The 24,708-nt window shown below is 43.3% G+C and overlaps 1 protein-coding gene, 1 long non-coding RNA gene and 1 pseudogene across 4 annotated transcripts in view; 1 reads left to right on the top strand and 2 right to left on the bottom strand.

Annotated features, from left to right (window-relative positions):
• Positions 1 to 2,745: 2,745 nt before the first annotated feature.
• On the bottom strand, positions 2,746 to 4,738 carry LOC148119655 (transcription factor E2F4 pseudogene; annotated as a pseudogene).
• A 14,854-nt stretch (positions 4,739 to 19,592) lies between these two features.
• LOC148119654 (uncharacterized) lies at positions 19,593 to 24,118 on the bottom strand. Its single transcript, XR_015734969.1, has 3 exons — positions 23,715 to 24,118; positions 22,752 to 22,878; positions 19,593 to 22,659 (listed from the first exon to the last, which is right to left on the bottom strand). It is a non-coding gene; the product is annotated as an uncharacterized LOC148119654 (long non-coding RNA).
• Positions 23,245 to 24,708, top strand: part of Arhgef28 (Rho guanine nucleotide exchange factor 28) — a 291,631-nt gene continuing 290,167 nt past the window's right edge. Inside the window, exon 1 of one of the 3 annotated variants that reach the window (XM_087896814.1) lies at positions 23,245 to 23,418. In XM_087896814.1, the coding sequence (XP_087752940.1) occupies positions 23,385 to 23,418 (34 nt within the window). In that variant the 5' untranslated portion in view covers positions 23,245 to 23,384. Of the gene's footprint in view, positions 23,419 to 23,511; positions 23,651 to 24,708 lie in introns of those variants that run through there. The other 2 variants (XM_087896810.1, XM_087896812.1) reach the window with 2 other exon arrangements.

Below are 24,708 nucleotides of genomic sequence, written 5' to 3'. Positions count from 1 at the left end.
TGTGTGTGTATGAGTGCAGGTGCTCACACAGGATAGAGGTGGAGGATCCGTTGGAACTGGAGTTACCAGCTGTTGTGAACCGCCAGAAGGAGGCACTGGGGGCAGCATGTGGGTCCTCTAATAAAGCAGCGAGCCCTCTCAGCCTGGACCATCTCTCCAGCCTCATATTAGTATTTTAGAACAACTGCGTAAAGTAGGTTCTATAGTTTATCTAACCAAACAAGCATGTGAACAATTTCATTGCTTCCAAGTTTGGTTGCTTCAAAAAGGTTGCATAGAGCAAACAGATGTGTGTGTGTGTGTGTGTGTGTGTGTGTGTGTGCCTTAACACACAGGTCTTGAAGTGCTATCAGAAGCTCCTTGCTGGCCACTTCTCTGTCAACTTGACACAAGCTAAAGTTATCTGAAAGGAGGGAACCTCTGTTGAGAAATGCCTTCATCAGTTCTGGCTGTAAGGCATTTTCTTAGTGATTGATGTGGGAGAGCTCAGCCCATTGTGAGCGGTGTCATTCTTGGGTGGATGACCCTGGTTTCTATAAGAAAGTAGGCAGAGCAAGTCAAAGCAAGCAACCCTCCATAGCCTTTGCATCAGGTCCTGCTTCCAGGTTCCTGAATTGTTGGTGATTCAGTCTTGATTTCCTTCAACGATGAACAGTGATATGGAAGTGTAAGCCAAAGAAACCCTGTCCTCCCCTAGTTGCTTTGATCATGGTGTTTCATCATAACAATGGTAACCCTAACCAAGACATTTTCCTGAATCTTGAGTTCCTGAGTTTAAAATTTGTTCTTTAATCCCTTTTTCTTTCTTCACCTGTAATTTCTTTTAGTGGGATATTAGGTGAGATTAATATTGATTTAAAAATTATTTCATATTTTCTGTGTGTATGAGAAAGAGACAGAGAGAGAGGAGAGAGGGAGGGAGGAGAAAGGAAGGGAGAGAGGGAGGGAGAGAGGAAGGGAGGGAGGGAGGGAAAGAGAGAGAGAGAGAGAGAGAGAGAGAGAACACAGAGAAAGCAACCTAGAGCTCTGAACAAATTGGGAAGCAAAGTGCTCTTCCACTGAGCTGCATCCCCAGTCCTATGCATTTGTCTTAAAAACAGTGACAGCGCAACTTTCTGAGATATTTCTATACCTTTATTATCAACCCTGTGTTAAATTTTTAAAACTTACTATTTCGTACTTTTAATTTCTTGTCTTTTCACAGTGACTAATTTTTGTTTTATAGATACATAATTTTCTTGTACACCTCCACAATACACTAATAATACTATCTTGATTTTCATTTTTTCCATGGCTTAGCTTTAAATTCTGAAGCTAAATGCTACAGCTTTCTTTTTTAATTTTCAAAATTGACATACAAAATAATGGGTTTCGTTATGGCATTTCCAAACCCACTTTGAGGTGGACTAGAATATTTGTTTAACTATGTAAAGATGTGTTGCATTTGTTTGCATTGTGGAATAGTTGTTTAATAATCTAAAGATATGTGCTTTTGTTTCTGCTGCATTTGTTTAACTATGTAAAGATGTGTTGCTGTTTCACCTTGCCTGCCAAAGGCACCTGATTGGTCTAATAAAAAACTGAATGGCCAGTAGCTAGGCAAAGGAAGGATAAGCAGGGTTGGTGTGAAGATGGACATGGAAAAGAAATTTCACACTAGCTCAGAATTGAGTATAATAAAGGGTTATTTATTTAGGGGTAGACTCATGCAAGCCAAAGCAAGCAACCTCAAACCGGGAACAGCAACCAAATCCTGCAGCAGGAAGAGAGGACGGATACGCACTTTACAATGGCATTGATAGTATAAGAGGCCACATCCAAGTGGGCAGGTAACTTAAAGGCTACTGGCTGTAGGAATTCCTACAGCATTGGTGGGCAGAGAGAAAAGGTGAGCCAGCCAGGGTCCAGCCAGTCAGACAGGGAGTAAGCAAGGAAAGTAGGATGGACAGTCCATAGAGGAGGTAAATGAGCCTCAGGGCAGCACGTAGATTGATAGAAATGGGTTAATTTAAGTTAAAGGCCAAGCATTACCAACTAGTAATAAGTCTGTGTCATGACTTGGGGGCTGGCGGCTCAAAAAAGCCTGCTATACCACTTTGACCTTCCTCCCCTAACTCCTAATCTTCTTTTCACTCCCCTATTGGCCCACAGGTTTCCCCAAGATGCCCTTCCTGCTTCCCTCTCTTGCCCTCCTCCCCCACACCACTTGCCCCTTCCTCTCTCCACTAGCTCCCCTTAAGCTTCCATGTCAAATGAATTTAATTTCCTTCCTTTTCTGTCTTTCTGCTCCCCAGGTCTCTTTTCCCCTCTCATGGTCTCCTTTCTAGATTAATGGTCCATTTCCCCTCCCCCACCTGATCCTGCAGCCATTCAGTCCCAAAGAAATACACAGATGCTTATATTAATTATAAACGGTTTGGCCTATCGTTCAGGCTTATTACTGACTACCTCTTACAACTTAAATTAATCCATAATTCTTATTTATGTTTAGCCACGTGACTTGGTACCTTTTCTCAGTAAGGCCTTCTCATCTTGCTTCTTCTGCATCTGGCTGGCAACTGCATCTCTGCCTCTTCCCAGAATTCTCCTGCTCTGCTTGCCCCACCTATACTTCTTGCCTGGCTACTGGCTAATCAGTATTTTATTAAACCAATAGGAGTGACAAATCTTTACAGTGTACAAGAGCATTATCCCACAGCATCTTCATATATAAAAATAAAAATCTAGGAACCACATATGAGAAAAAATGTGGTATTTTTACTTCTTTTTTTTTAACCTTAGGCATGTCTTTATTCACTTGGATGCTGTACAAATATTATAATTTCCTTTTGCTGAAAAAAGTATAAAAATAATCTTTATATAGGAATCCATTCGTTACTGTAAATCTTTCTAAATCTCTGCAAATGGCTCTAGATGAGGGTAAGTGAATAAACAGAAGGGAGGGAGGGAGTATGGGGTAGAAGGAGACTGGGCCACTCTTCAGGGACCAGCCCACCCAGATTCCTAGCTAGACACATCAATTCCTTATTAACCCCCTCCACCAAGGCCGAGTTCCAGGACTCGGGGCATAGCAGAAAGAAACACATGAGAGGCTCAGAAGCTGCAGGGTGAGCAGGTGGGAAAGGAAGTTAGGCTGGCAGCTGGCAACTACCCAGCTTCACCCGCTTTCCCTCCTCCTTAGGAGAAGAGTGGCTGATAGGAACAGAGCAGATGTGCCACTGGGTGGCAGCTGTACCCAGCTGAGGACGGCTTCAGAAAAGAAAAGGCAAACATTTTGGGCTCCATGTAGAGAGGGCTAAGCTCTCTCCCTTGCTCTGCTAGCACAGCACAAGTGCCAGCGCGAGACATGGTAGCATGGCCGGAACTGAGCAACTGGGGAAGGCTGAGGAAGCCCAGAGTCAGGGGCTCTCTCAGCTCGGGGTGGGGGTTGGGGCATAAGTGGCTCCCAGCCCAGACAGTCTGGGTTGCAGCTGCACAGGACATGTCAGAGGTTGAGAACAGGAACATCAAAAAGATCACAGACACCTTCACTCTCGTCCAGGTTGTAGATGTAATCGTGGTCTCCGGGAGGTGGAGAAAGTCGGAGGAGGGGGGCAAACACTTCTGAAGACATCAATTCCTCCAGCAGCTCAGAGCTCATGCACTCTCGTGTGGGGTCGAAAATTTCTGACAGCTCTTTGGGGAGATCCAGAACACCTGTGGGGTCTGCCTTGATGGGCTCAAAGGAGGTAGAAGGGTTGGGTCCAGATGAACTGCTGCTGCTGCTGCTGCTGCTGCTGCTGCTGTCCAGGAGGGCAGAAGACTGCAGAGGCCGAGTGTCCAATGTTGTCAGGCCCAGCGGGAGTGAGCTGAGCTCACCACTGTCCTTGTTTTCAGTTCCAGGGCCACCACTCACTGCAATCTCTGCTGTCTGGCCTGCCACCTCTGAGACTTCAGTGCTGCCAAGGACAGGAGCGGGGGTGGTTAACTGGGGACTGCATGGACGAGAGGTTTCCTGGGGCTGAGCTAAGGCAGGCTTGGGCAGAGGTGGAGGAGTAGAAAAGGCAGGTGGACTCTGGAGCAGATCCTCAGGGGGAGGTACAGGCACCGCCACAGGTGTCGAACTCCAGGCCTCCTTGTTCACTAGCAACACCTCGATGGGGCCGCTCATGCTCTTTAAGTGAATCTGGTACTTCTTCTGACCATTGAGACCCTCTGGGATGGGCACCTCTAGACTGGTGCCTGATGGGGCCCGGATGGCAAGCGGGATGTCTCCAGTAAAGCATCTACAGATGTCTTCGTGGGTCACATAGGCCAAGCAGCTGTTCTGGACGTCCTCTGTGACATTCCGGATGCTCTGCTGCACCCACACCTTGTGCTGGTCAAGCTCTTGCTCCCGCTGCTGCAGCTCCTCGATCTCTGCCTTGAGCTCAATCAGCTTGTCGGCAATCTCCCGGGTATTGCAACCGGGCCCCACACCCTACCACTGGATGCTGTTCTTGGACTTTTTCTCGATCAGACCAATACCTTCCAACACGCTGGTGATGTCGTAAATCCGCCGTTTCTGGCGCACAGCGAGAGTGTCGGCTGCCAGCTTGAGGTCAAGCACGCCGTCCTTGGCTTCCTGCAGAAGCGACACGAACTTGGTGGTGAGAAGCCCCAGACTCTTGTCGTGCCTGCTTGGAGTACCCGGGGGCGGCGGCGCCTGTGGCCCGGCCTCCGCCATCGCGCCCGCCTGCCCTCCGCCTCCCCTCAGCCAGGCCAGGCCAGGCCGGCGGCCGGTATTTTTACTTCTAAGTCATGCTTGCTTTCTTTAACAAAATACTTTCCAGTTCCATATTTTTCTTGTACATGTCATGATTTTCTTTTTCTTTTTTCTTTTGGTTGAATAAAATTCCACAGTGAATATATACCACATTTTCTTTATCTGTTCAACTCCTGGTGGCCTAGGCTCCTTTTTAGCTATTGTCCCTAGCGCAGGCATAAACAGGAATACACAAGCATTTCTGTAGTAAGACTTAGACTCCTCTCATTATATTCTGAAGAGTTATAGAGCTGGATCATAGGTGGTTCTATTTTTAGCTTTTTGAGGAACCTTCATCCTGAGCACCATAGTAGCTATACTGGTTTATACTCTCAATGGCAAGGACTAATTGGTTTTATTTCTCTGTATCCTCACAAGTAATTATTTTCTTGATATTAACCATTCTGATTTAGGCAAGATGAACTCTCAAAGGAATTCTAATTTGTATATCCCTGATGTCTAAGGATATTGGACACTTAAAAAAATATTTATTGGCCTCTTGTTTTCTTTTCTTTTGAGAACCGTCTATTTAGTGTGTTGGTCTACTTATTGACTAGAATATATATATATATATATATATATATATATATATATATATTTGCTATTTCTTACAGTCATTTGGATTTGGTTTCTTCATGTTTTTCTAAACCCTTGGGTATATCATTAGGTTATTTAATTGAGCTCTCTCTCTCTCTCTCTCTCTCTCTCTCTCTCTCTCTCTCTCTTCAATATGGGTGCTTATATAAGTGTACAGCTTTTCTCTACATATTACATATAATTGTTAAGTTGGTTCGGTTGAGTTGAAGTATGAACAGTTTTGGTGCATTGTCTTTAATCCTGACTCTAATTCTTTTTAATTAGCTTCAGAAATTGCAGGGTAGTTCAGGTAGGCTAGTCAAAAGTTCTGAGAGTCGTTTCCGGCAGGATCGGATTTCATTTTAGAGTCTCTGTTAGAAGTGATCAGAGGTATTCAAATGAAGTTTGAAAGGCTCGGTGAAAACACTGTGTGGAGTTTCCTCTCTGGTCCCTTCCTCTGCCTGTCCTTTGTAGAGAGGAAAACAGGAACTGGATCGTCTTGGATGAGTAAGAGCGCCCAGAGCCATCCACGCGGTTCGCAGCGTTCTGATGACATCATGAGCAGAGCGACAGGGGCCTCATTCTCACATCTGTCATGTCACCAGTCGCCAGAAGCCTTCAGTGTAATTACAGCCCATGTGACAGTGGTGCCCCCGGTATTTCCCACAGATATAATCAGTGACGAGTTGTGCCACCCTAATTAAAATGTTGTTGGTGTCTCAATTATCAACTCTTTTAAAAGGGCTTTTATTATATAACCATGAAAGCTTGCTTCAGGCTGAGATTTAACATGTTCATATCAGGGTTGGACAAGTGTTAGGGAATTGGAAAAACACTGGGTATGTGTACTCTCTTACACCCACACTGGAGCACTCCTGAACATCTGATGACTGACGGAAGATATATAGACACGGTGTGCCTTTGGAAATAGCTGTTTGAACTGTCTTGTGGAGTTATGCCCTGGATATCAAAATGGGGGTCTTAAGTTGGCTTAATATTTAAGACGTAGGGAATAACTGGAAGTCACCTGTGGCCATTTTGTCAGGAACACACACGCACGCACACACACACATTCGTGCATGCACTGGGGTAGAAACAATCATATTCTAAGATGAAGTCTGTTCTAGAATAGACTCCTTAGTTTAGTTAACCTCAGTAGTTCCTTGGGTTGCCCACAGTAGGATTTTCTGGCTTTTCACAAATCGGATGACCCAGAACTTTCCAAGGGTGAGAGACAGCAATCAAAATTGGTGTTTCCAGGCCCAGGTTTGGAGGCACATGCCTGTAATGTCGGCACTGGTGAGCCAGAGGCAGGAAAATTACTCCAAGTGTAAGTTCAACTCGGTCTATCCAGCACTTCCAGACCGTCTTTTTGGGAACTTGAGAAAGGAGCAAAGTGTCCAGTGTGGTGCAGATGCATTATGGGAAAGAACACTTAGAGGAAAAACACCTTACGTCATCCAGCCTGTCAGTGGAAACAGAAAATCACACTCCCAATCCCCCTCCCTGCAAGTCCAAGCTCAGCCTCCTCTGAGAGCTTACAAAACAAAGCCCCAAACAATGACCCAGCCCTTGAACACACTTTCAATCAGTTGGCCTCTGCTCTTTGGAAGAGCGTTGGAACTGTACTACTGCTTTGTTTCTGATTGACGTTTCCCTGCCACTCTGTAATCTGTGTGCATCTGTATTTTAGTTCTTTGACTGAGACAACAAGAACCTGGAAATTTTGGGTCCAGACAGGACCATGGGTTACAAGCCTACAAAGGCTGAGTCTCTAGTACTTGAGGAGGATGGAAAAAGGAATGGAGAAGGGGGATGGATAAAAACGGAGTATAAACACATACACGCACATGCATGTGCACACACCCACACACTCCCCATATTAAAACCCATTGGTTGGTACACTTACATCAAATGTTCATTTTAAAAATGCTAAAAAGATGGCAATAGAGGTGAAACAAATCTTTAATATTAAAGTTTTAGGTTCTAGGGATTAGCCAAATAAATGATATTTTGTGCATGGACGGTGTTCCCTAAATCACACGTGTGGGAACTGTCAAATTCTGGTTCCACTCAAGAGGTGCATTTATAATTTTCCTAATATCTCCCTCCCACTCATGTAAGCAGCTGTATGCAAATATCGGTCATAGTAGAAAGGTCCACAGGTTTTTCTAACTACCTGGGATGAATAGATACCTTTGAGAACTTGTGTGCATTGAGATATCTGTGGGCTCTGTGCACTTCAGCTTCATAGGCCCCTAAGAAAAAAAATCATTTCTTACTACTGCAGATAAAGATACTAATATTATATGGTAAGACATTTTTTCCTTGACCTAAAAGTTCATGTTTTATTTCCAAGTTCAAGAGAAATTAAAACATTTTTTTTTGTATGCCTTCAAAAGTGTCTTTGGTCTAAAACTGGTTTTGCCTAATAGAAGTTTACCTTTTCAAAAAGATTTTATACTTAAAACTAGCTAAATATAGCCTATTCGTTTATTCAAAGATTGTAACATATGCATTTTGTGGATAGTTAGTACTTACTATTACTTGACTAAAAATATTCAGAGATAGTGAATTCTTTTTTTTTTGTAAATTTTATTAAATTATAAAAGTTTCCATTTCCGCCCCCCTCCCAACACCCTCCCACTCCCCCCACTCCCCCTCCTCCTCCCTCTTCATCCCCCAGGGCAGTCAGGGTTTCCTGCCCTGTGGGAAGTTCCAGTTCCTTCCCCCTCCCTCCAGGTCCAGGAAGGTGAGTGTCCAAACAGACTGGATCCCCAAAATCCAGTATATGTAGAGGAAACAGGTCCCAGTGTCATAGTCAATGGCTTTTCAGAAAGACTTCGGGCCAGCCACAGTCATAGAATCCGGCCAAATTCCGAGAATCTGGTTAGATCACGTCCTCGTTCAGTCCCAGTCCAACTGGCCTTGGTAAACTCTCATCAGATCCGTTCCCTTGAATCAGTGGGTGATAGCATCCCTTGCAGTACTGCTTTCGTTTTTCATGTTCTTCCTCCTTCTGCTCCTCATTTGGACCTCGGGGGGCTCAGTCCGGTGCTCCAATGTGGGTCTCCGACTGTATCGCCGTCCTTCGCCAGATGAAGGATCTCCTGGTGGATAGCTAAATAATCTTCATCAGGTTCATCTTCTTATTTAGCTTCTCTAGGATCACGAATAATAGTCTCAAAGACCTTTAATTATGGTTAGAATCCACTTATGAGTGAATACATACCGTGTTCCTCTTTTTGGGTCTGGCTTACCTCACTCAGTAAAGCGTTTTCTATTTCCATCCATTTGCATGCAAAATTCAAGATGTCATTGTATTTTACCGCTGAGTAAAACTCTAATGTGTATATGTTCCACACCTTTTTTAACCATTCTTCTATTGAGGGGCACCTAGGCTGTTTCCAGGTTCTGGCTATTACAAATAGTGCTGCTATGAACATAGTAGAACAAATGCTTTTGTAGTATGTTAGGGAATCTTTAGGGTATATTCCCAAGAGTGGAATTGCTGGGTCCTGAGGGAGGTTGACTCCCAGTTTCCTGAGAAACCGCCACACTGATTTCCACAGTGGCTGCACGAGTTTGCATTCCCACCAACAATGGATGAGTGTTCCCCTCACCCCACATCCTCTCCAGCATAGGCTATCGTTGGTGTTTTTGACTTTAGCTATTCTGACAGGTGTAAGATGGTATCTCAAAGTGGTTTTGATTTGCATTTCCCTGATCGCTAAGGAGGTTGAGCATGACCTTAAGTGTCTTCTGGCCATTCGAAGTTCATCTGTTGTGAATTCTCTGTTAAGTTCAGTACCCCATTTTTTAATTGGGTTAATTAGAGTTTTAGTGCCTAGTTTCTTGAGTTCTTTGTATATTTTGGAGATCAGACCTTTGTCTGATGAGGGATTGGTGAAGATCTTCTCCCAGTCAGAAGGCAGCCTTTTTGTCCTACTGACAGTGTCCTTTGCTTTACAGAAGCTTCCCAGTTTCAATAGATCCCATTTATTCATTGTTTCTCTTATTGTCTGTGCTGCTGGGGTCCTACTTAGGAAGAGGCCTCCTGTGCCTAAATCTTGTAGACTACTTCCCACTTTCTCTTCTATCAGGTTCAAAGTGGACGGATTAATGTTGATGTCTTTAATCCATTTGGACTTGATTTTTGTGCATGGTGATAGATATGGATCTACTTTCATTTTTTTACAGGTTGACATCCAGTTATGCCAGCACCATTTGTTAAAGATGCTTTCCTTCTTCCATTGTATACCTTTAGCTCCCTTGTCGAAAATTAGGTGTTCATAAGTTTGTGGGTTAATATCTGGGTCTTCTATTCGATTCCATAGGTCGACTTCTCTGTTCTTATGCCAATACCAAGCTGTTTTCAATACTGTAGCTCTATAATAGAGTTTGAAGTCAGGGATGGTAATGCCTCCAGAAGTTCTTTTATTGTATAAGATTGTTTTGGCTATCCTGGGTTTTTTGTTTTGCCATATAAACTTGATTATTGTTCTCTCAAGGTCTGTGAAGAAGTTTGATGGGATTTTGATGGGGATTGCATTGAATCTATAGATTGCTTTTGGTAGAATTGCCATTTTTACTATGTTGATTCTCCCAATCCAAGAGCAGGGGAGGTCTTTCCATTTTCTGGTATCCTCCTCAATTTCTTTCTTCAAAGACTTAAAGTTTTTGTCAAATAGGTCTTTCACTTCCTTGGTTAGAGTAACCCCAAGATATTTTATGCTATTTGTGGCTATCATGAAAGGTGATGCTTCTCTGATTTCCCTCTCTGCTTCTTTATCCTTTGTGTATAGGAGGGCCACTGATTTTTTGGAGTTGATCTTGTATCCTGCCACGTTACTAAAGGTGTTTATCAGCTGTAGGAGTTCTTTGGTAGAGTTTTTGGGGTCACTTATGTAAACTATCATATCATCAGCAAATAACGAAAGTTTAACTTCATCCTTTCCAATACGAATCCCCTTGATCTCCTTATGTTGTCTTATTGCTATTGCTAGAACTTCAAGCACTATATTGAAGAGGTATGGAGAGAGTGGACAGCCTTGTCGCATTCCTGATTTTAGTGGAAAGGCTTTGAGTTTCTCTCCATTCAGTTTGATGTTAGCTGTCGGCTTGCTGTATATTGCTTTTATTATATTTAGGTATGATCCTTGTATCCCCAGTCTCTCCAACACCTTTATCATAAATGGGTGTTGAATTTTGTCAAATGCTTTTTCAGCATCTAGTGAGATGATCATATGGTTTTTTTCTTTCAGTTTATTTATATGATGGATTACATTGATAGATTTGCGTATGTTGAACCAGCCCTGCATCTCTGGAATGAAGCCGACTTGATCATAATGGATAATTTTACTAATGTGCTCTTGGATTCGGTTTGCCAGTATTTTATTGAGAATTTTCGCGTCGATGTTCATGAGTGAGATTGGCCTGTAATTCTCTTTCTTGGTTGTGTCTTTGTGTGGTTTTGGTATTAGGGTAACTGTAGCTTCATAAAAGGAGTTAGGCAATGACTCTTCTGTTTCTATATTGTGGAATACGTTAAGGAGTATAGGTATTAGCTCTTCCTGGAAGTTCTGGTAGAATTCTGCATTGAAACCCTCTGGTCCTGGGCTTTTTTTGGTAGGGAGATTTTTGATAACAGCTTCTAATTCTTCGCGACTAACAGGTCTATTTAGATTGTTCACCTGTTCTTGGTTAAACTTTGGTATATGGTACTTATCTAAAAAAATGTCCATTTCTTTTACATTTTCCAACTTTGTGGCATATAAACTTTCATAGTAAGATCTAATGATTCTCTGAATTTCCTCTGTGTCTGTGGTTATGTCCCCCTTTTCATTTCTGATCTTATTAATTTGCATGTTCTCTCTCTGCCGTTTGATTAACTTGGATAGGGGTTTGTCAATCTTGTTGATTTTCCCCAAGAACCAGCTTTTTGATTCATTGATTCTTTGGATTGTTTTCTCTGTTTCTATTTTGTTGATTTCAGCCCTCAGTTTGATTATTTCCAGTCTTCTAGACCTCCTGGGTGAGTCAGCTTCTTTTTTTTCTAGAGCTTTCAAGTGTGCTGTTAAGTCTCCAATGTGTGCTTTCTCCGTGTTCTTTAATTGGGCACTTAGTGCTATGAACTTTCCTCTTAGCACTGCTTTCATAGTGTCCCATAGGTTTGAGTATGTTGTGTCTTTGTTTTCATTAAATTCAAGGAAGAGTTTAATTTCTTTCTTTATTTCTTCCTTGACCCAGGGGTGATTTAGTAGTTGACTGTTCAGTTTCCATGAGTTTGTTGGCTTCCTGGGGGGAGCATTGTTGTTGAATTCTAATTTTAGTCCATGGTGATCTGACAAGACACAGGTAGTTACTAATATTTTTTTGTATCTGTGGAAGTTTGCTTTGTTACCGAGTATGTGGTCAATTTTCGAGAAGGTTTCATGAGCTGCAGAGAAAAAGGTATATTCTTTCCTATTTGGGTGGAGTGTTCTATAGATGTCTGTTAAGTCCATTTGATTCAATACCTCCAATAGGTCTCTCAATTCTCTGTTTGGTTTCTGTCTGATTGACCTGTCCATTGGTGAGAGAGGAGTGTTGAAGTCTCCTACTATTAGTGTGTGTGGTTTGATGACCGCCTTGAGTTCTAGAAGAGTTTCTTTTACATATGTGGGTACCTTTATATTAGGAGCATAGATATTCAGGATTGAGACTTCCTCCTGATGAATTGTTCCAGTTATGAGTATGAAATGTCCATCTCCATTTCTTCTGATTGATTTTAGTTTGAAGTCAATTTTGTTAGATATTAGAATGGCCACGCCCGCTTGTTTCTTAGGTCCATTTGCTTGGAAAACCTTTTCCCAACCCTTTACTCTGAGTAAGTGTCTGTCTTTGTGGTTGAGGTGTGTTTCTTGTAAACAGCAGAATGCTGGATCCTGTTTTCGTATCCAATCTCTAAGTCTGTGCCTCTTTATAGGTGAATTGAGTCCATTGATATTAAGTGATATTAATGACCAGTGGTTGTTGACTCCGGTCATTTTTTTTTTTTTTTTTTAGGTAGTAGAGTGTATGTGTTTTTCTTCTTTGCTTTGTGCTTGTGGAGGGTCGCTAAATGTCTGAGTTATTGTAGGCAGTGTTGGGAATGTTGGATTCCTTGGGTTGTGATTTTCCTTCTAGTATTCTCTGTAAGGCTGGATTAGTAGCTACGTATTGTTTAAATTTGTTTTTATCCTGGAATATTTTGTTTTCTCCGTTGATAGTGAACAATAGCTTGGCTGGGTATATTAGTCTGGGTTTGCATCCATGGTCTCTTAGTTTCTGCAGTACCTCTATCCAGGATCTTCTGGCTTTCATGGTTTCCATAGAGAAATCCGGTGTAAGCCTGATAGGTTTACCTTTATAAGTTACTTGACCTTTTTCCTTTGCAGCTCTTAAAATTTTTTCTTTAATATTTATGTTTTGTGTTTTGATTATTATATGGCACGGGGATGTTTTTTTCTGATCCAATCTATTCGGTGTTCTGTATGCTTCTTGAACCTTCATAGGAATATCGTTCTTTAGGTTGGGAAAGTTTTCTTCTATAATTTTGTTGAATATATTTTCTGGGCCTTTGATCTGCAGTTCTTCTCCTTCTTCAATCCCTATTATTCTTAGATTTGGTTTTTTTATTGTGTCCCAGATTTCCTGAATGTTTTGTGAAGAGAATTTGTTGGATTTGCCGTTTTCTCTGACCAGAGCATTTATTTTCTCTATGGTATCTTCAGAATCTGAGATTCGTTCTTCTATCTCTTGTATTCTATTGGTTATGCTTGATTCTGTAGTCTCCACTCGTTTACCTAGGTTTTCCATATCCAGCCAGTTCTCGTTTTGTGTTTTCTTCATTGCCTCCATTTCAGTTTTCAATTCTTGGACTGTTTCCTTTACTTGTTTGATTGTTTTTTCTTGGTTTCTCAGGGTATCACTCACGGATTTACTTATTTCTTCAAACTTTTTGTTATATTTCTCATCCATTTCTATACTTATTTCTTCAAACTTTTTGTTATACTTCTCGACCAGTTCCTTAAGGGAGTTATTCATATCCTGTTTAAGGGACTCTATTGCTTTCATAATGGCACTTTTATCCACTTCATCTGGGTTAGAGTGTTCAAATCCTTCTGTTGTAGGGTCGTTGGGATCTGATATTTTCATGTTGTTTTTCAGATTGTTGGAGGAGGTCTTGCCTTGGCGTCTGCCCATCTCTTCAATCAAATGTTCTCTATTGGAACTTCTGGTATCGGGTCAGGTTCCCTTGTTGGGCAGGGAGTTCACTGATAGAATGCCTACCTTTCCCCAGGCAGGGTATTGAAGCACAGGCACTCCCTCTTTCTGGGATGCCCCTACAGAGCAGGCCCAGTGTGCAAGGCAGCTGAACTGGGGAAATTTTATGGCCTCAGTGGGAGGGGAGAAATATAGAAATTTGTACCTGGATGGAAGCTGGGATGGCAGGCGGGAGAGCCTAGCAGGGTGGAAACAGCACTGCAGGCTGACCTGGGAGTCTATGGGGTCGGGGAAAGTCCTAGCTCCTCCTCGCCACGCCCCTGCCGCGGGCCCGAATCAACTCACCACTCCGAAGGCCCTCTGGATGGAAGCTGGGATGGCTGGCGGGAGAGCCTAGCAGGGTGGAGCCAGCAGAGCAGGCTGACCTGGGAGTCTATGGGGTCGGGGAAAGTCCTAGCTCCTCCTCGCTGGGCCCCTGCCGCGGGCCGGAATCAACTCACCACTCTGAAGGCCCTCTGGATGGAAGCTGGGATGGCTGGCGGGGAAGCTAGCAGGATGGAGCCAGCAGAGCAGGCTGACCTGGGAGTCTATGGGGTCGGGGAAAGTCCTAGCTTCCCCTTGCCGGGCCCCTGCCGCGGGCCGGAATCAACTCACCACTCCGAAGGCCCTCTGGATGGAAGCTGGGATGGCTGGCGGGGAAGCTAGCAGGGTGGAGCCAGCAGAGCAGGCTGATCTGGGAGTCTATGGGGTTGGGGAAAGTCCTAGCTTCCCCTCGCCGGGCCCCTGCCGCGGGCCCGAATCAACTCACCACTCCGAAGGCCCTGTGGATGGAAGCTGGGATCAGTGAATTCTTTTATAACAAATATTGACTATTTCTCTGCTTGTCCCTTACGTCTATTTTGAACTTCTGCTCTTGTTTCTTTTGGGTTGGTTTTTTTTTGTTTGTTTTTTGTTTTGTTTTGTTTTTTTTTTTTTGGAGACAGAAGTGTGCTGTGTAGACCTGACTGGTCTTGAACTTTTGGTTCATACATCCCTACTCTACAATGCACTTGGCAGTCTACTACTCTTGCAGAAATGTACACACATCCTCCCTTAGCAATGCACCTTGAAGGCTTGGACCCCTTACCTGAAATGAGCTGCACACACATCCCACATAGAACAACCGAATAAGTTTCTCCTTTCATAACAGCCATCGAGAACTCTTCTTTTGTAGACAATTTCTATTCAAATATATTCCAGAACGAATCTGGGTATGGAAGGCAGAAGTTTAATTCAACCTAGCCTGGTGCCTCCATCTTTCAAGATGATACAGAATTGACTATTATTTATTTAGTTACTTGTACAATTAGGAATAAGAATCATCCCATATACATAACACACATCTGATCCCATAGGGGTTTGCCAGGTCCTCTACCACAAAGTAATGCAGAAATCAATCAATTATTAATTGGAAATGTGATGAAGGCCTCAGAATTTCATAAAACACCACATTAATAGTAAAGGTTTAAAAAACGATGTGGCAGCAGGCCAAGGAAATTAAATTCCTTATAATTTTCTATGTCCTATTTGTTCTTCATACAACCAAACACCACTACCCACAGGAAGTAACCCAAAGGGTACTTGAAGAAATAAAATCTGGCAGATGAATGTGTTTCATTTCATAGAATTTGGAAAACTAAAATATGTATAACACACCACTGATACCTATTCAGGTTTCTGATGGGCAACTGTTTTGAGTTCAGAAAGGCTCATTAGGTAATCACACATTTGCTAGAAGTTATGGTCATGATGGTATACCTATACAAATACAGACAATGCTCCATAATATGTCTTCAAGGAAACGAAACAGTTTTGTGCTTATTATAATATAAAGCATATTACAGGTATACCACACAATCCTACAGGGCAGACAGTTATAGAAAGATCAAATCAAACTCTAAAGGATAAGTTAAATAAATAGAAAGGACTGATAAATACCCCAGAAATAGATTGCATAAGACTCTATTAACTTTGAATTTTCTTAATGCTAATGAAAAAGGAATAACAGCTGTGGAGAGACATGGATAGTAGAGAAAACTATGGAATTAAATCAGCCGGTATACTTTAAAGATGTACCGACCACAGAATGGAAACCAGGACATGTGTTATATTGAAGTAGGGGTCTTATTTTTGTTTCCACAGAAGAAGAAAAGCTATGGATACCATCAAAATTGATAAAGATTCTATTTAAACAAGAGAGACTTCTTAATTAGAAGAGATGATAGTTCATCAAATAGCATGACTGTTTAATCTAAACTAACCTATAAAACTAACTAATGCTTTTCATTTGATCAGATATAACTTGCCAAAAGAGAATCTCCCCAAAATTAAAGTTGGGGAAGGGTTTTGTTTCTGTCTTTTCAGGAGAATAAAGGCATCCAGCTAAGGAATCTGAAGACCACTGGACAAATGGGACATCTGGAGAAAAAGGACAAATTATTCAGAAAAAAAGATCCTAAGAGAAAGATTAAATTGGTCTATTTCCAACAGGATAAAATTTCATAAATCTCCCCAAATGTTTGTTTCTACTTTTCTCTACAGACATATAATGCAAATGGTCTTTTTTTTGTAGTCCCAGTCCAATTAAAAATTAAAGCTAGCTTTGGAGTTGGAGTGTGGCTCTCTCCTTCTCTAAATCCAAGCATGTTTATTAAAATAAAATAAATCTCTCTCTCATGTCAGAAGAGCCACCTGATACGGCACAGAAGAAAAACAAATATTTAAGGACTATTTTATTGTCACTAATGTTATAATCCTTTGGTTTTATGACTCTTTAACAGCTTTTCTTAAAGTATAAATATCACTTCAAAATTTATAAGATTAATATATATATTAATTTTTTGTCATATTGATGGTCATATAGAGTACCAACTAATTCTAGAAAAGGGTTCCATTTAGCTTTCTGTACATGATTTCGGGTTTGAGTCTCTATCAGTTTTCTGCAGAGAACCATGAGCACGCCTAACAGCAACTTTTGAAGTCTCTGAAAAGAGAATGGGGCTCCAAAATGATGATTCCACCAGGACTATAAAAAACACTTAAGCTGACAAACACCACTTAAAAATTGGCTTTGAACTACAAACTGCTCAGAACAGTTTCAACACAGCTAACTGAGATGACCTAGCCTCACAGATTACTCTAGCCAGAACTTGAAACAAACCCTGCACTTTTCCATTATACAGAGACTGAACAATGATACAGCTGCCTGTTCCAGGACTTGACAATTAACCTAAATTTTTCTTTTCAGAATCCCCTGAAGATACCATCACCCCAAGACAGCAGGAAGTAAATTTAAGAATATAATACCAACATCCCCAATTGGTGAAGTAGGTGGGTTTTGGTTATTATTTAGGGGGTTAAAAGTTGTTATTGATTATGGTCAGGAGGAAAGCTGAACAAAGGAAATTAGATTCAGAGTTCTTGTTTTTAAAAAAAGGGATACAGATATGACAGGATAAAAAGGTAGATCATTGAATCTACTCTGAAAAGAAAAAAGGAAGGATATAGATAGGATAAGATAAAAATGTAGATTATTGAATTTATTTTTAAAAAGCAACTACTAGTTTTAAATATTTCACGTTGGATTGAACTTTCATATAGTGTATACAAATTTTGTATATTGATACAAATTTGAGATTAATTTTGTGAAAACATACTGTACATATGTTTTTAATCTTGTTCAAGGTATTGAACCTATACAGCTCATTTAACAATGTAATGCAAATTTCTAGTTCTTGAAAGTTATTATTACCAACTGTTTAAGATAATAAGAAAATGCAGATTAGTAATTAATCACCTATTACAATTAGTCTTGTAGTCATATTAGGTATGTTTAAAAGATCAAGCAGAATTATATTTAAGATAGACAGGTTGTCTTCAAACACCTCAGAGATCTATAGAATATGGCGTTTAAGATGTTTAATAACATAAGTTCTTTTTTTTTTTTTTTTTTTTTTTAGGAGAATGAGACAAGTCTACTCCTGATAACACCAATCTACTTCAGAGTACTTCAGAGAAGATAATGGGCATCAAAGAAAGTCCATATGGAGTTTACTTTCTTTGTGAAAAACTAAGCCACTGGGTAAGAAAATACCTTTACCTCAATTGCTAACAGTATGCTGTCCTAAATGGACAAGCAGGGCACAAAATAGAGTAACTGCCATATTTTGCCAATACATGGAGGGACAGTCTTTCAGAATATTCTGCTTCATAGAAAAGTCTGTTGAATATTCTAGGTTTTTAGACTGAAGATGGATGCCCCAACATTGCAGAAGAACTTTCGTTGACTGTCCAGACAGCAAGTTATTTCTGTCATTTCTCACATTTTTTGGAAGTTGCATGCTTCCATTTCCTGCTTACTCAGCTAATATTATTTCCTTCTCAGGTCTCTGAGGTAGTTGATGACTAGTTATAATTATAGTTTTCTTTGTTTATGAGACTCAGAAAAGAGATTCACTAAAGAAGTATACAGTGTATAAGGTTGAGAGATAGCAAAATATAGTTTTGAATGGTAATGGAAATTATGATAGAAAATAAATTAGGTATGAGACTTTGAACTCACCAAGACAGGATAGATAGTGAAGTATTTTCTCTGAATTTGTCAAATGCAAATGGACTAGACATTGTTGAAATACTTACAACCTATATATATTGTATATAGTTATTATACTTATTGATATTTTTTCTTATATTAGTTATAGCCTTTTAATTTTAGTCAAAAAGGGGAATATAGGGATATTTTGTGTTTTAATAAATAAAGCTTGCCTGAAGATCAGAGTGCAAAGCTAGTCAGCCATACAAGCAAGGCAGTGATTGCACACACCTTTAATCCCAGCAGCCACACTAGTTAGCCTTAGAGAGTAGGCAATGTCCATGCATACATTGAATCTCAGTACTAAAAAGGAATATAAGGCAGAATGCTCCTTTCAATCTCAAGATTTCATTGAGGTAAGAGCTCTCTAATGGTTTGGCTGCTTTGCTTCTCTGATCTTCAGCTTGAACCCCAAATCTGTCTCTGGTTTTTATTATTCATGCTACTGCAAGTGGGTATCTTCTGAAGCTCATCAGAAATGCAGGATAAAGATCTTATACACTGTAAAGATTTGTCACTTGTATTAGTTTAATAAAATGCTGATTGGCTACTAATTGGGCAGGAAGAATAGACAGGGAAACCAGATTAAGAGAATTCTGGGAAGAGGAAAGACAGAAGCAGTCATAAGCCAGATGCAGAGGAAGCAAGATGAGAATGCCTCACTGAGAAAAAGTCCTAAGTAAGCCATGTGGCTAAACATAGATAAGAATTATGGTCAATTCAAGTTGTAAGAGCTAGTTAATGATAAGCCTGAGCTAAGAGGTCAAACAGCTTAATATAAGCCTCTGTGTTTCTTTGGGACTGAATGGCTGTGGGATCAGGTGGAACAGGAACTTCCATCTACAAGGCAGCCTTGCAGCCTTCAGCTGATATTAAACAAGAATGTAGCGTTCAACAAATCCCAACATGATTCCCATGCGCATGTCCCTGAAGCACAGCACACCTGATGTTCTTGCCTGGCTGTCCAACACGGGAGAAGCGGAAGGGTTGTGTCATTTTCCCTCGCGTCATTGGAGGTTGGCTCTCATCCTCCTGCGCTGGTGACAAACTCAGTTCCTGTCATCTGGTTTCACCTTGGTCTGGATTTTGGGAATCCTCCCAGTACTTACAAACCTGGGACCCACCCCCCTGGAGATTCTGGTCTGGTGTGGAGCCCAGGGGTCAAGAGGTTTTACTTCCAGGTAGTGATGGTATGCAGGCAGAAGAGAGAACTACAGTGAATATAAACACTGTCCCCAGCGAAATCCATTGCTTGGTATACTTACATTAAAACATTCATTTAAAAAAATGTTATTTTTTATTCACTATTAAAATAAAAAGTATTTATTATTTTTTAAGAGTGGCAATAGAGGCAGAACAAATCTTCAGTGTTAGAGTGTTAGGCTCCTAGGGATTAGCTGAAGGCAACTTTGTGCATGGACAGCGTCCCACTTGAGACCTGTCCCCTGGTTTTGAGCATGTTGGCCTCTGTGCTTGTTAGTCCTCCCTCCCCCAACTCGACACAATCTAGAGTCACCTGGGAAATGGGAACCTCAACTGAGAAAATGCTTCCATTAAATTGGCCTGTAGACAAGAATATGGGAGCATATTTTAAAAATTAATAATTGATTTGGGAGGGTCCATCCCAATATGGGTGATACCCCTGGGCAGGTGGTTCAGGCTATTTGAAAAAGCAGGCCAGGAAACAGCACTCCCCTGTGGCCTTCACTTTGGTTCCTGCCCCCAGGGTCCTGCCTTAACTTACCTTGATGGACTATAATCAGGAAATGCAAGCCAAATAAACAGTTCCCCTTCCATTGCTTTTGGTTATGGCATTTGTCACAGCCATAGAAAGCAAGTTAGAATGGCTTCTCTGCCGGTTAGTTTTATGTCACCTCAACACAAGCTAGTCATCAGAGAGGAGAGAACCTCAACTGAGGAAATGCCTCCATAACACTGGACTGTAGGCAAGCTTGTTGGACAATTTCTTAATTAGTGATTGATTGGGCGAATTCTGCCTGTTGTGGGTGGTGCCATCCCTGGGCTGGTGGTCCTGGATTCTATAAGAAGGCAGGCTGAGTAAGCCATGAGAAGTAAGCCAGTAAGAAGCACCCCTCCACGGCCTCTGCATCAGCTCCTGCCTCCAGGATCCTGCCCTGCTTGAGTTCCTGTCCTAACTCCCTTCCATGATGACCAGTGACATGGAAGAGTGAGTAAAACAAACCCTTTCCTCCCCATGGTTTGGTCAGGATGTTTCGTCACTGTAATGCCACCCTACCTAGAACAACCTCCTTCCTCTATGAGCCCCGACTTTAGACCAAGGAAGTATGTAAAACTCTAGAACTTGCAGTCTGACTGTTAAGTGTTTGCTGACAAGATGACCCTGTGGTTAAGGGCCAGTGTTGCTCTTGCCAGACAAGCAGGGTTCGGTTCCCAGCATCCACAGTCACAGCCTACCTGTGACTGCAGCTCCAGGGGGTGTGCAGCCCTCTTCTGAGTTCTGCAGGTACTGCATCCACATGTACACAGACCCGCTACCCCCAGGTAGGTATGCACACATTTGTGTAGTTACAAACTAAATACATCTTTTTTTTTTTTAAAGAAAGAAGTGTTCTAATGTTCCATCCTCTGAAATATTGCTTACCACTATTTCCTTGTCATTTCAGTCTGCATTCCCTGCCAGGCCTTTAATCTCCACAGTGACTGCAGACACTACTCACATTTTACAGATGGAGAAATGAAGGCTTAGAAAGACCTATGTACCCAAGGTCATTCTTTTTCTAATTCTGAAGTTGCCCCATTCCCTGACAAACTGGCCATCTTCTCAGACCAAGCTTTCATTTAAGTCAACGAAACTTACTTGGAACGGTGTAATGGTTGGCCAGTTAATGCTCATAACCTAATCCTGGATTTTCTTATTCATGTTCGCAGAGTTATTAACGAAGGAAATAAAGTATAGGGAACTACTAGGTGATAACAGAGTTGGGACTAGTTCTTATCCATTAATGTTCACAAATTGTGACAGACATTTTCCATACTGCATACCGGATTTTTTTTTTTTTTAAAAAAAAAAACAACTAAACTAACATTCAAAACTCCCCAGGTGCCCTGTGTCAGGACTGGAGATCATCAGCTCTTTGTCCTCGAAAGGGCATGCTGGAGACAGAGCAAGAATTTTAATAGTCCTGCCTATGACAGCAAGTATAGGCAAGGGCTACTTCGTGTGATAAGACTACGGCTCTCTGTCAAAGGTCGGAGGGTGGAAGAAAGCAGAACAATGGAGAAGGGGCTTATGGAGGAGGTCTGGGTAGAATAAAGGTCAAGGAAGAACGGAGGTTGGACTGCTAGACAAGACAGACCAGCTGGGACCCTGCAGCGGACTCATTGGAAAACTGGGGCAATGCCAGCAGGATGGCCCACTGGCTCTCTTCCTGGCTGAATGCTCCTTCTCTGTGGCCTGAGAATGGCAGGCTTCACCTCAGTTTTAAACACCTGCGGCTCCAGCCCCACTCAGCGCTACCGGTGTCCTGAGCGACCTGTGTCTGCAGGACACAGTTCAATCAGATGCAAGGGGTTCTTTACACAAGGGATATCTTCCTGCCTCAGGCAGTCCCCGGCTTCTTTTGAAGTTGCCAGAGCTGGCGCTTAGAGTTTAAACCTAGAGCAGGTGAAAGCCAAGTACTTATTTAAATATTGATCAAGTTCAGTGCTTGGGAGAGGGCAAGAGAAACTGCAGCTAGTGGGATTCCACGTCCTCGTCCACAGTCCTGCTGAGAGTGTCAGTGGCAGTTTTCTCTTTTGCTTCTTTTTAGTGTGGAAGAGGTTTGGGTAATGGCTTATAATACCTGTTCCTCTTCCCACAATTCCTTGCTTTTCTCTAGCTATATGACAGAATCCATGAAAAAGGGAAAAAAATGACATAAAAGGATAACAGCAACAAGGAGACCAACAACGAAGGCTTCTTTTATGAACTTTTCTGCTAACCAGCTTGGAAACTGTTTTTGTCTGGTGTGTCAACGGAGCTAATCTCCGGTTGACATTTTCACATTGAAAATATTGATGCTTGAAAAATAATATTATTGCTTTTATTTTTTATTTCAGGACCTTGAAGTTCTTCAATGGTGAGGGCTCTTACTTTGGGGCCCAAGGTGCTGCAGTGTGAGGTCGGTTGATGCGAGTGTAAGTGTCAATAGTAGTACAAGGTCAATGCCAGGTCCTTTATCAAGAAGGAAGAGCGGCGTTTGTGCTGGGGCAGGACTAAAGACCGCGGACCCCTGGACCTCTGTTCTTGCTATCCTGTCATTCCTTAAACCAGGAGCATTAGGAGGGTGGCCCGCCCGGGGCATCTGGTGGTGATGGTTAGGGAGGGGGTCCTGCTTCTGATTTGGAGAGTTGGTGGCCCAGCTTCTTGGGGCCACCACCTCTCTCACGTTCATGTAGACATCTTGAGAAAAATAAAGCAAATATTCAAGGTTATTTTGGAAGAACAGATGCATAATTTTATATTTAAAGCTGCAACGACCGTCTTAAACTTACCATTTTATGGTGAGCCGTATAATGGAGAGAATTTTCACCTTGGGGTTGAGTAACCCAGTAACTAGATGCAGCAAGATGGGGGGGGTCCCTTCACATGGCTGAGTATTTTATAAGTGGCTATGACTTTCTAAAACAAAACAAAGCAAAACAAAAAAAAAACCTAATAATTTTTTTTTAAGATGTCATTTAGGCACCTGTGTGCAGAAAAACCTAAGGAATCGAGCCTGTAAAGCTTTGGGCCAGAGTAACATCCATCAGCCCCACGAATTAAGAGGACTGCTGCTTTTAAAATAGTACTTCCTATTGTAACAGACCCGGGTGCTATTATGTCCCGGGTGTGGTGGCTTTGGGCTGAGGACAACCCGAGCCTCCCTAGGGCTTGGCACTGCTCCCCTTAGGAGCGGACAGGCCAGCTCCTTCCTTCGGCGCCAACAGGGCGTGGAGGCCCCCAGGGCGAGCGGGCGCCGCCGCTAGGGTGCAACCCTGCCCTGGCCCGGCAGGTCCCGCTCCGTGCCCGCCGCGGGAGGAAAGCCGAGGCGAGCAGCCGCCGCCCCGCGGAGGGAGAGGGGGAGGCGGCGGAGTCACAGCAGCTTCAGGTTTCCTCCTGGAGCCGGTGGCGGGCGCGGCCATGTGATGAGGAGGTGGCGGCGAGCCCGGCAGGCCGGAGGTGGGCAGGCGGGAACCGGGGGGCGCGGAGGGGGGGCGGCCCCAGCTGTGGGCGCGGCGGGCGAGCGGGAGCGGTGACTCCGCCCCTCGGTGCGACCAGCGGAGCGGAGGGGCGTGGGCAGCTGGGGACCGGCTTCCCCGCTCCGGGCGACGCTGGCCGGTGTGTAGCCCTCGGCAGGCCGCGGGGACAGAGCCTGGTCAGGGCTCCGGGCGTTCCCGGGCCACAGCTCCAGGTAAAGGCTGATTGCGGGAGCCATCCCTCTTGTCTCCCCGCAGCCCCGGGTGAAGTTTGCCCACCTGAGTTCGCCGGGGACAAAGTTTCTCCAGGGTCCCCGAGGACGCAGGGGTCCGCAGAGGTGGCGAGAGGTTGCACCCTGCCGGCTGGGCAGCTCGAGGGATGGGCGCCGCCTCCTGGTCTCTGGGGCAAGGCAACAAGTGCAAGGCGCTGCGGGGTCGGAGGCGGCAGTGGCGGAGCGCACCGGGGCGGAGGCAGCGGCCACCCCTCATTCCCTCGGGCACCGGGATGGGAAGGGGCGGAGGGTGAGGGAGTTCAACCTCAGCACAACGCGAGCGGTGGGAATCCATGGCATGCGGGTGGTGGAGAAGGGAGCGTCTCGAGAGCCAGGGTTCCCTCTTCCCATCTGTGCTACTGGCCGGCGTTCAGGTGCTTGGGGGACCCCAGACTGCTGGCCAATCCCAAGCTCAGGACATTTATTTCTGTGGAAAACGTTTGCCGAGTTTACAAAAGCATCTATGATTATCTTGTTTGGGAGGGGCCTTTAGGGTTCCGTGGGAATGCATGCACTTGTTTCATGGGTTTTCGCTGGAATACTTGAATGTGGGTGGTAGGGGTCACGGGCGGAGAAGGCATTCTCGCTTATTGTGAGCCCTGTGGACACTGGGTGTTCGGACCACCCAGGAAACCCAGCTCTCGTTTCCCAGACACCAGTCAGGTTTCTAAGGGAGACTACTTTAGGAGCCCACAGCGCCCGCCTATTGGTTACAGCTGGGTGGGTCCGGGGGAAGGGCAACATCTGTGTTTGCCAGCTTTTGGCTCTCTGACCTCTGCTGGAGTCCCAGTCTTTACGTGCGCCAAGTCGTGGAGACTGACCACTGGTTCTGCACACTGATTCTGTATCAAGAAATAGTTATAAAGAACGGACTCACTGCTTTTCTGTTTTGTCCTCTTCGGTTCCTAGACCCTGAAGCTGTCTGTGAATGAAATCCTATTCTCACAGCACAAGCAAAATCAAAGGCTCGCCCTAGTTAGGTTCTGTCGGATCTGCTTTGG

The sequence above is a fragment of the Myodes glareolus genome, chromosome 15 (assembly GCF_982192425.1).
Source record: "Myodes glareolus chromosome 15, mMyoGla1.1, whole genome shotgun sequence".
Taxonomy (NCBI): domain Eukaryota; kingdom Metazoa; phylum Chordata; class Mammalia; order Rodentia; family Cricetidae; genus Myodes; species Myodes glareolus.
This window is presented reverse-complemented; position numbering and strand designations above follow the sequence as displayed.